Source organism: Amblyomma mixtum, chromosome 3 (assembly GCF_055824585.1).
Source record: "Amblyomma mixtum isolate Tamu chromosome 3, ASM5582458v1, whole genome shotgun sequence".
In the NCBI taxonomy this organism is placed as follows: Eukaryota; Metazoa; Arthropoda; class Arachnida; order Ixodida; family Ixodidae; genus Amblyomma; species Amblyomma mixtum.
Genome location: NC_143014.1, coordinates 127,924,715 through 127,936,868, shown reverse-complemented (window position 1 = coordinate 127,936,868; position 12,154 = coordinate 127,924,715). Strand labels below are relative to the sequence as shown.

General features: G+C 44.5%; 1 protein-coding gene across 2 annotated transcripts in view; it reads right to left on the bottom strand.

Annotated features, from left to right (window-relative positions):
- Positions 1 to 9,075: 9,075 nt before the first annotated feature.
- Positions 9,076 to 12,154, bottom strand: part of LOC149351786 (cytochrome P450 4c3-like) — a 23,155-nt gene continuing 20,076 nt past the window's right edge. For both annotated transcript variants that reach the window (XM_089581113.1, XM_089581112.1), the window contains 3 exons: positions 10,924 to 10,990; positions 9,740 to 9,919; positions 9,076 to 9,263 (listed from right to left, as the gene is read on the bottom strand). In XM_089581113.1, coding sequence (XP_089437239.1) covers positions 9,094 to 9,263; positions 9,740 to 9,919; positions 10,924 to 10,990 — 417 coding nt within the window. In that variant the 3' untranslated portion in view covers positions 9,076 to 9,093. The remainder of the gene's footprint in view (positions 9,264 to 9,739; positions 9,920 to 10,923; positions 10,991 to 12,154) is intronic.

Sequence of the window (12,154 nt, the reverse complement as noted above, 5' to 3'; positions counted from 1 at the left end):
CTGCTACCCCCCCTGTAGGCCAAAGGCTTTTCCAATATGGCCCCAATTAACCCTCTCCTGTGCAAGCTTCGGCCACCCTATCCCCGCAAACTTCTTCATCTTATCCACCCCGCTAATTTTTTGCCGCCCCCTGCTACGTTTCCCCTTCCTTGGAATCCAGTCTGCTACTCTTAAGGATTATCGGTTATCTTGCCTTCGCATTACAGGCCCTGCCCAAGCCCATTTCTTCCTCTTGATTTCGACAAGGACAGTAAGCTGATCGGTCTGCAATTTTTGAAATCCTTGACATCTCCTTTATTATGAATTAAGATGATGTTCGCATTACTCCAAGCTTCTGGTACCCTAGAGGTCATAAGGCATGGCGCATACAGAGTGGCTAGTTTTTACAGCACGCTGCCGCGGTGGCTCAGCGGTTATGGTGCTCGGCTGCTGACCCAAAAGACGGGGGTTCGATCCCGGCCGCGGCGGCTAGAATTTATTTGGAGGAGAAATTCTAGAGGCCCGTGTACTGTGCGATGTCAGTGCACGTTAAAGAACCCCAGGTGGTCGAAATTTCCGGAGCCCTCCACTACGGCGTCCCTCATAGCCTTAGTCGCTTTGGGACGTTAAACCCCATAAACCAAACCAAACCAGTTTTTACAGCAAAATCTCCCCTCCGTCCTTCAACAGATTTGCTGTTACCTGATTCTAACCAGCTTCTCTACCCCTTTGCATTGCTCCTAAAGCCTTCTTTACTTCGTCTTTTTTTTGCAGGCGGGATTTTCATGGGCTGTAAGCTACTGCCTCTTTGATTAATCAACTGATGATTTGTGTGGAACTCTTTTGCGACTTTAGTTATCTTATCCATACTGGTAATGACTTTGCCCTCTTTGTCACTTAACGAATAAATCTTTTTTTTTTTTGTCTAGCCTTAATTTCCTTTTCACCGCTTTTAGGCAACGTACGTTCTTTCTAGCTATGTGGTCGATGTCCTGAAAACTTCCGGAAAGCCTTGACATGCTGTCCATGATATTTGTTTGCGTTCCAAACTATTATGGTCTTTGATGTTGCTGTAAGTCTAACGAGAAAAACCAGTACATTTCTGTTGTTCTTCCGTGTGGTAGTGAGTCGTTAAGCACGCTGTTTTTTCTGAGGCGGTGTTCTCATTTCAGTGCTAGCCGCCGCGGTGGCTCAGCGGCTATAAACCAAACCAAACCAAACCAAACCATTTCAGTGCTGACCGAATAGCAAGTTAGAAAGAAAACAGTGAAACCATTAGGGCAGGTTTTGTTCGGTAATGTGGGAACTATGCCTGAAGATGTTGAGGCAGAATGCCGAACGCCACACTGTGCACGGCGTGCCCCACCGCAGGCTATGTAGTGTGAGACGCGCATAGCGCAACCGTACCCCCTCAGAGCACCTTCTAACCAAAAAGAAAGCGCAGAAGGAATGAAACGGAATTTCGATCGATTGGCAAGCTTTGGATCTGTGTACGAAGAAAAAAAAAAGCAGTGTGCCTGTTTTGCCCGATTCCTTCCGTTTTCGTTCACGTTAGAAAAGTTTATTTTACAATGAACTAGAGGGCGTAGCTGGTAGGCGTCTTTCATTTCGTTAGTGTGTTTAGGATACTGAAATGTTCAGTGTGGAGTCGACTAGGGGGGCCGCTGCCCGGTACGCAAATTAAAAACATAGCTGGCGCATTATGCCATGAATTAATCGTGAGCAAGAATTAGGTGCGTAAGAGAAGAATATTAAGAGCCAGCGCTGTGAACCTTACAAAATTAATTAAACGGGTAATACTGCGCGTTCGTGCCCAGAATATTGATGGCACTACCAGGAATCCTTGAAGAAGCTGCATTGAAACTTGCGGTTTGAGTCTAGCTGCCGGAGCAAATTCGGCTCTTGTTGGAACATAACACCAGAGAATCTCAACCACACTTGCTATGCGGAGAAGTGACCGAGTTTCCAATTGAATCTGCACCGTAGTGAACAGTGCGGCAAGCTAGTTGCAGAGATGCATTGTTTGTTGCAGTCCGGTCGTTTTTGAGGGTTTGTGTTTTCTTTCACGTTTTTCTTTTTCCAGTTACAGTTTTTCTCTCAAATGAAAGCTTTGAATTTTATCAAGTAGTCGCGAATTTCCTTTTTTTCTGGGGCCCAGTTTTCTATCTCAGCGTACGCCTCCGCCGCATCGCAACTCGAGGCGCCACTTTGGGTCCGCAGACAGGCACGGCACTGGGACACTGGCTCGCTGGGTCTGCATTTGCCAATAACTCATGAAGGAAGTTTTTCATTTGCATTTCGCTTTACTTTTTTTGTTGCATCATTCTTACTGGTAGAATACAAAAGAAATAACATTACTCACTTGCGCCACGAACGATATTAAGCGCTTGTGGGAACCAGAACAAATACTTACGTGTCTCTTTCGACGCGTCCACACACACACACGCAGAAAAAAACTGACAGCCCACTCTCGGTTCCCCGGCAAGGACCAGAATGTGAAATACTGTCAGTTTGATGAAACAGCTAGTACGATATTAAACAGTACTAGGCCAGTTTCCGTTGAAAACTTTTTTTTTTGTATTGTGGTCACATGCAATGCTTCGACCACTGACCCGTCAGTTTAGTAGTCTCTCAAGAGATTGCATATACACACGCTCCCCAAGTATTATTCGTTGACTGTAGTTAATACCGAAAATGAGATAGATGCATTGGTGTGTAAACAATTTCTGACTTCCCCCAAGAGTTTCACCAAAAAGAAAAATAGTTTAAAGCGGCGCCGTTATTCAGGGGAAGAAATAGGTAACAAAAAAACACCAGGACACGGTAGAGACACACAACAGCGCATTTCTTCCTGTCAATCATGGCTGTCAATTGACCACTATGCCGATCAGTCACTCCTGCGGCGCCATTAGTTTTGTCTAAACAAGGCCAGAAACGACTGCAGAATAAGAAATTTGTACCGGAAATTCTGTATTTTCTACGATGTGAAATCACGAGAGTGAGTATTTTGAGGGCATCTTGCAAGATTCTGTCCGCAATACTTGCACACGCGTGTTTCTTGGGATGAAACTTAAGCCACGCTAAAGTAAAGTAAGCACCAAAAACAGATGAAATCTTATAGAAATTGAACATAGTGGAGGCGTCATCGAAGAGACATATACCTGTTGACCGGACGCCTCCTGAACACGCGAAATGGCAGTAGACACAGTGCGTGCGCAGGCGGAGTCCGGTAATCCGGTATACATTGCCGCTAGTACGACTCCGTTATGCTAAGTCTCTCTTTCAACGCCCCTTCCAATCGAGTATACATTAAAACGCCATGCCCGTGAAAAGAGCTGCAAAGAACCAACACGATTGAAACCACGCTTCTAGCATTAGCGGTGGGAAAAAAAAGTGAACAGGGCGGGCCTTTAAAACTCGTGATGCGTCTGTTCGATACGCTCGCTTATTGCACCTTTGAGACGGTGCAGGTGGGGTGGTGTATATTATCGAGCTGTTATCGGTTCTATGCACGCGCGCCTTATTGAATGCCTAACATTCTTTACGGAAGACGCTTTCAATGTGCAATTATAAGGTAATTCACAAGAACTGTCTTTGTTCGTCTACAGGAAAAAGCGGCTGAAGCTGCCTCTTTTCCTCGGAGAAGCTGCCTCTTTTCCTCAGTGTGCGATGGTTTTTACGCAAGTTTTTGCCTTAGCAATAGTCTCTCACTGTGAGGTCATTCATGATGTTTTCGCGCTGTCTAGAATAAAAAATTACTGGGGACCTTCGCCACGAGGACAACGAAGCCGTTTGGCTTCTCAGAAAGATATTTCCCCGGAAGCTTACGCGCAGGAAAAAACAAGTCTGCCTGAAAATCTGCGGCCCAAGGTCACCTCTGGCGTTTGCCCCAGATAAATTAGCTTACAAATTTTCCTTGCAGTCTCCCTGATAAGCAGCCTATCCCTGGTAAGTAAGCAAGGTCCCCAAATAAATAAACGGTCCATACAGTCAGTCGCATTGTAAAAAGAGGCCCGTACGGGCGCCGCAATGCTATGCTTACCACGAAACGAGCAAGCCTGCATGATTTTAGAAAAACTTAAGTTTGTGTTAGATGGCACATAGTACTTGAGACAGGAAACAATAGCGCCGACAATGACAAATACAGCGGAAGCACGATGCTGGACAAGTGTTAACTTCCTCAAGCTTAATTCGCTGAGAAGTCAGCAAATCAGAAGTTAGCGCTTGTCCTGCGTCGTCCTTCCGCTGTGTTTGTGTCTGCAGGCGCTATTGTGTCCTGTCTCAAGCTTGCATGAGGGCGCTTCCGAATGGTCCTTGGCCAATACAGAGTCCTTGAATGCTTTTTCTGGTAAAGAATATTCCTCCGGTTCTATACAGGCCGCGGCTATAGGCAAGACGCTGTCAGCTAAAGGATATCGAGCTGCCACATGAGCCACAGGACCTTTATATAATTATGCCATTATGAGCGTACAATATTCCAAACTTCCAGCGATTGCCGTCCGTGGCGCTCTTCTAAGTACTTTGATATAAATTCCGCACCTCCTAGTGCAAGAACAGTTAGGCAAAAAAAAAATTCGAGGGGTCACTTAAACTCAACGTTAGGGTTATGCCGCTACAGCGCAATGGGTTAATTCTCATATAACGAGAAGGTCCTTCTCTACATTACATTCATAGATCCCTGGGCGTCCTCATACCCCTAATGACACACTGGTGCAGGGGTTAAGCGATGCGACATTGCCCTGCGATGGCAGGTTCTCCCAGCGGTGGGCTTTGTGCGAACAGGTTGCTCTTCCCGAGCGACCAACCATTAATTTAACTGCCACCTGCCACGGTGGGCAGTTTGCTCACTGTAATGTGGGCAGGTTGCGATGACGCCGCAAGGTCACGTGACCCAGGTGGCCCACCTGCCTCCTAGGTTGCTCTCTGGGCACCGCATGCCAGAGTGATGCTCGTGATGTTTCGCTCGCAACGCCGACGAGGATTTTCTGTGTAGTGGGGCCTATAACGCTATCTCGTTAAAAAGGGGAATACTATAGCGCATAGTTTTCTCACTAGAGCGTATAACTTTAACCGCAGACCTCTATTAGCAAATAAAAGCTGACCTCCTTGAAACCGACGACACGACATATCGCACTGACGTTTCGTAGACTAGATAAGGCATCAGCGGGGCGCTAGTAAACAAAAAAAAAAGTGTTTACTGCAGCACCATTCATTTTCTCGTCTCCCGCCTTTGTTCACGTTCCCCCAACCGCATTTCATGTAGGATAGGTTACCGCTAGCTCGATGTTCGCAAGTTAGGTGCACTAACATCGCTATGCGCAGCTGCTCATCAAACACCAGCTTTACAAGCAAGTGGCGCAAGGCGATATCGCTGAAGGGCTGTCCAAAACTGCAGTACAATATGCATGCGACTTACTCTGTTGGACATTGTTCCATGCGAGTTTTCCGTTGTGAACATTCGCAACCAATTACAATTGACTAAATGTAGCTGTAGCACATTGCGTGGCAGAGTTTTCGTACAGGTCGAGGGCGGGGAGCCTTGTATTCTCTTTTTAGAAACTGCTGCATTTTCAAAGAAAACCCGGAAGCATATGCAGCTAGTTCCGTAGCTGGTGTAAAGGCCTCTGCCCGAGTAAAATTCAATGTGGATTTCGAGCCCGTTCGAACTCGGGGTATGGCGCAATATAAAAATTCCTCTTCTTTCATTCTAGACCACTCTATCTTCTTAAGTGCCAAACAGTCATTACGGTGGTATATTATAGTGTGAAGTCACTTCAGCAAATGGCGGCAAATGACAAGAACCTACCTGAAAATAATTACAATAAAAATAATGTACTATGCCAGCCAAAAACGCGTGGTTTGTCTACTTGCCTGGCCAGATGTTTCATATCTTTTTTTCTGAGGCTGCTAGTCTCGAGAGATCAACTTGGACCACAGTCGTACTAAGCTGCGGCGGGGCTATTGAGATCAGCGGTAATGACACAGAAAAGGTTTGCTTAAATTTGTTCAAGAGCAACTTTAAGTGCAAGTGTTCCAATTTGAATCATGGCATTTTTTCATTCTACTTCTTCGGCACTCGCGCCACTTACGCTGTCCGTAATTTTCAGCAGGTTCGGCTCGAGTAGTAAAGGAAACAGAAACGTCAGTAATTTTCTTTCCGCTTTATTTTAGCGAGTATAAACATTTTGTTCAAATCTGTACACTGGAGTGACTGGGAACATCTCTCCTATACTATCTGTGTTTACTGCTGCGTTCGCTCAAATAATGCTTTTCTAAATGAAGGCGGCACGAGCCCCGCCCTGTGCTATCACGTAGGTTTAGTCGTTCGACAGCGTACGGTTCGAGATAGTTCGTTCTCAGAAGACGCACCAGAACTGAGTCCACTTTTGCATACCAGATGAGGCTGAGAGTAGTAGACAAGTAATATTTAATAGAGTTTTACTGTTTACGTGTGTCACCATTCTTTGTTGCTGGGTCCACGAGCCAGCAATCGCTTATTTAAAGAAAACAGCTTCTCTTGGTTTCTGAAGCTCTCGTGCCTATAAAACCCGACAGCAGCTTGACGTCGAGGCTGGTTCATGCGAACACAATAAAGTTTGCGCTCTTTCCTGTATTATACTGTGAGGCTACAACAGCCCTGCAAGCGGTCAACCTAAAGTTCTGACAGTTGAAAGAGTTTGTATTTGGTGCAGCTCTTCATTATTGAAACGCGCAATGCGTTTTTGTAGCCAAAGCTGCACTATAGCTGGGACGCATTTCGCCGCGAGCCTCCGAATGACCTTGAAACGACCTTGAGATAAGTCATGGCTAGTGTTGCTAGGCACACACAACTAACAATGTGTGCTCCACTTAGTGGACCATCTTTGACCTTGAACTCTGACCTTTGACCTTGACGTTTGACCTTGAACTTCGATCTTAAACTTTGACGTTGAATTTTGACCTTCCATGTTGTCGGCAGAGGCAGCAAGAGAGCCACGTTGTGTCACGTGATTGAATTCACAGTTGTGACGTAAGGTATGGGGTATAATATCCAGAGCTGCGCGCTTGACTTCGGCGCTATGGTGGAAGGAGAACGCGCTGAACAGCGCACATATACTAAACTGCATGTTCGAACATTGCGGCAAGCCGCTTCTGACCATTCGACAGACATCGCTACTTTACTGTCCACCGATCAGTCTTTGTCTCCGTCAAGCCAGTCACTGAAGACAAATAAGTGGCTGTAAAGTGGTGGGGGGAATTAAGAAAGAATAAGAGATGTACCAAATATAAACCATGTTTAATCATGCTTACGTAGCTTTAAACTCGGTTCGGCAGAGTTGAACCTTTGCAAGACTTTTCTAACTGTTGTCGCGACATTCTTCGATGTCGTTGATAATAGATATTAGTGGCTGCTCCCCTGAGCAGGCGCTGTTCATGCCATTATTGTGGCATCACGCTGACCGCCGTACATCCAGAAACGAGTGCGGCGGTCAGCGACCGATCCACCACTTAAAAGCAGCTTATCGATTGATATTTGGCAGCTTCGTCAGGAAACTAAGTAAATTAGCAGAAGCACTAATATTTTGTAAATAAAAGGTAAGAAATATAACCTTCTTATGCTTGTGCTACTTAAGCAAAAGAAGCCACCCCATTCGCGTTACAGTACGTAGCATCAGTGAACGGTGTTATGGGCCAGGTGTCCTTGATATCGAGCCGATGGCATAGAATGGCGCGAAGTACTTGCTCCAGTACTCCAAACCTCTATATCATATCTAGAGCAAAAGGGTTTACTATAATTGCTACATAAACGCAGCAGTAATGCGTGCCTTCGGGGAAATTAGTGTACGCAAAAGATACCTCTCATTTTCGCACAAGGAAATTCGGCAAATGCAAGTTAAAGTTGCGTTGAATATTTTTAGATTCAGTAGTTAAAAAATGACAGTCAAGACTGTAACGAAAAAGTTCAAGCACTTCGCGATTGGTTTGGAATGCTAACAGCCATGGTAATGAGAAACAGAGAGAAGACTTTTATTGAGCGACCCAGGGCTGAAATTGGTGAGATGTATTGTTTTTTTTTTCCCATGAACACCTGCGACGAATAGTTAAGAGCACAGCTAGTCCACAACGGGTTGTTCTTTGTTTTCTGCACCACTAGGGCGTTATTTTTATAAAGAGCATCAGAAAATTAAACTCTCTCCCAGGAGGCTGGGCACCCTGTTTGCCCAGCCTAGATCCGTCCCTGCAAGTTTAGCTACCATCCGGCCTTCCCCGCTGTGATGCGACGCTTTTGTGTCATCTGTGGTTGGTAGTGGCGTTGAAAAATGTTTAATCTAACCTCGTCGGTACGGCCCACTTTCTAGCATGTGAGCACAGCGGGTGCGAAGAAACAATTCCGTCCCGTTGCCCCTGTCCGCGGTTTGACTGTGAACGAGTACACCAGGATGCATTGTTCCGGCGATCGGAGCAATGCATCCTGGTGTACTCGTAACGGAAGCTGAAATAGCGGGGCCTTGGTCCCAGCCTTCTTCTGGGTAGAAAGCCAACGAGCCGCTAAGCAAATACTCGGAGGACACTGGCTTGAGCACCAGACTATACACACTCTGCGTGCATTCTGTGTTCTCACAAAGTAACGGCTCCCATGGACGCATTCCATACGGTGCTCTGATCTTCCATTGCTCTTAAATCTTTCTTACGTTTCCTGCATCCCCCTCCCCACGTGCACGGTAGGAAACTAGGCATTTCCCAGTTAACCTTCCTGCCTTTCCATTGCTTCTTCTCTCTTTCTCTAAACTCTCATGTACAGGTGCGGAAAAAAGTAAACGGAGCACGCCATTGCCTTCTAACATTTTTTACGAACAGCCTAACTAAAATTACTATCTATAGTATATGCATGTTGGTAGTGGACCTTTGTGCGCATTCTCAAGGAGAAACAACTTTTAATCATTTCTGATAGTGAACGCTTGATTGTACGTACTTAGAACGGAATAGCGCGCTCCGTTCACTAATGTCCGCACCAATACAAGACGCGAGTTTAGACGTGAAGCAAGTGGACAAAAATCAAGAATACGGTGTTGTCATTCTGTTTCCATCTTTATTTGTGAATGATGCATGAAGAAGAAAAAAACGATTTTCTTTTCATACTGGAGTTGTACGGGGAATAAATTTCACATGTAGTCCATTCACCGGTCTAAGGACAAGCTCCGCCAAAACTCGAATCTTATCGCGATGATGCAGTGAAACCAACTTGTAGTTTCGGAGAATATTGGCAATCACAACTTTTTCTTCCATCATGGCAAAACGCTGACCTGAAGGAAACGTTGCATACAGTCAGCGTTAGCAAAGGGTGTTTTGGGGTATTTTGTACATATAAGCCGACAGCGTCCTTTATAAGCGACTTTGCTGATTATCTTTAATACGCTATGGAAGTCATGTAACCAAATATATCTATTACCTTATTAAGGTCAGGAATAACTGTGAAATCATATGATATTCTCGCAACACTTTGCTTAGCTCACAAACACCAGCCGACCTGTTCTACACTGAGAGATGATCTACGTGCTTTTCACATGCTTTTTATATTTATCTGTACCTCTTTGTGCACACAGTCATTTGTGTTTGATTAATTATCTGCATTAAGATGTATATGCTAGCTATACATGGTTTATTGCTACACTCACCCGGAAATATATTCAAGATTAGGCAAGAACAGAATATAAAGTGCTCAATTATGAGCTGAGTATTGAAATCATTCTCCAGAAAATAAACAAAATGCTGTCATCACCTATGCAATTTCTTGGCCCAGCCGAAAAAGGAACGAAGGCAAACGGGTTTCTTCCCTTCACGTTTTCAGGCAAAAATCTCTCTGGAATGAATTCCTCCGGCTTGGGAAAAAATTCAGGATCACGGTGGAGATTGTAGATGCCAATTTGGATGTCCGCTCCCTTGGGTAACTTCCGGCCAGCTATAAAAGAAGAGGTGAGTGCACAATTCACCACGCGTGGAGGATCAAACTGCAGACAACTGCGCTTTGCACATGTATTCAAACTGAGGCCTCGAAAGAAAGGACGCCTGTCCTCCATCGTCCGCTGTCAGTACTTGACAACAATTCTATCCCTGTGTTGCTGATGGGGTGACCGACATGACGACCCAGACTGTCCTGGGATGAACACCAATTTCAACAAGGCCATATACATGCGTGACCTTCCAAGCGTACCTGATTACTGAAGCCTTTGTATGCAAAGCTTACATGCGAGTGTCAAAGCCGCACCGAAGCCGCTTTTCTCATTCCCATAAATTTCTTGAATTAACCCAAAGGTACGTACGAAAACAGGTACGATGGCTCAGTAAAAATCATACTTCTCACCAGCAGTTAAAATACACACTATATAACATATATTAAAGAAACCAACATCATCGACACCAAGAAAACCAGAGGGAATATTTTTTTTTTGCTGTGTTGATTAATGGAAAGTTAGTAGTTCGATCGCTTTACGGCTGAAAAATACTTGGTAAGAGCACCATACGGGGTATAAAAAGGTCGTAAGTTCGGATCCCATCGGTAGCATGTGGTTGTTGCTTATTCTACTTTCTAAGCGATTATCTTTCAGGGACAAATTGAATACACTACTGTTTTCCATTAATAAACATAAAATAAAAACCTTCTCATTTGTTTTCGTTGGAGTCGATGACTGTTGGCATCCTCAACGTATGTCATAACGAGCCGCTCATTTCCCTAACCTTGTAGGCTCACTTATAACATGCAATTTTTCTCAGAAAATCCCCGCTAGTTTTCGTGACAAATATCCGAGTTGAGCAAATCACGCCATAAAAACTCCATCCTCTCAGCACGCGCAACTTCTGATTAGGGCAACAGGAGTGTTGTAATCCCGAGTCGTATCGAACCAGCAGCCATTCGAATGAACTTGGTCTTTGAAGGAAAAAAATGCACTCCGCAGTGGCACTTACCAATAGTTACGTCCTGCTCACAGTTCCTGGTGATGAATGGTACCGAAGGATATAGTCTCTGCGACTCCTGTATACAGTTTAGAAGGTCAACAAAATGAGGAATGAAATAACCATGCAAATAATTTAAAAGGACGAGGACGGATATTAGTTGGTTGTTCATGACGCTTATTACGCGCTACATTTTACGGGACGAGCACAGAAGAAAGCAAGGACACTGGCAGGACGGAGCGCGAACTGACAACTGTTAAGTTATTGCCTTCACTTCACTTATAGCTTATAGTTATAGGACTGCAGACTTTAGTTATAGCCTATTTAACTAGGAAGACAGAAAGAACGATAATCGAAGCCTTCACGATTACAACTGCCGGTACCGATAAATGCACCATCAATGTTTCATTGTCACTGTCAGAGAGAGAAGTCGATCTCCTGAAGCTATCGCGTTTAATTTTGTTCAGTGTGGGGTCCATTCTGTTGCGCAAGATGTACATACCTCTAGCATTTTCCTTCCGCGTGCTGGGTTTGTTTCACTGTAATTTTAATTCCCCTTAAGCTTTTCGGCCATTGTATGTTTTTTTATTTGTTCTTTATCTTGGCTTTTAACAGCGTCGCACGTATCGTTGTATAAAAATGGAAAACCTTCCTTGCTTAGTAAACAGTTGTCAGTTTGCGCTTCATCCTGTCAATGTCCTTTTTTCTTCTGTGCTCGTCCCGTATAATGTGTAGCGCGTAATAAGCATAACAAAATTTATGTGCATGCCAATAGCAAAAATTCTCGCGCACGCATCGGATACAAATACAAATACAGGTAGCAACGTAGAATATTGAAACAGGTGTACTTCATGAAGGCTCTCAATCGGTCTAGTTGGTGCACTGTCAACGATCGAACATGGAGCGCTAAAAAAATGTTCGCAACACAAGAGAACAACACGAACAGCGCATATTCTCTTTTGTCGTCCACGCTTCTTAGCATTGCATATTCCATCGCTGAGATATGCAGTTATGCCCACCACGTTTTTTGTTGAAAATGTAAAATAAACGGCTCGAAAAATGAATCAATAACGCTAAAGACGTGGTTCTCGTCAGTAAGCTTCTTGTGTTTGCAAGATTGCGCTTGCAAACACAAAGATGTGTTTGCAAGGTTACATTTACACAAGAAGACTTTAAAATGCGGACAGAAGAAAAAAAGATGCTCTTAACTATCATCGCCTAAAAAGTCATGAGGCAAAGTAGG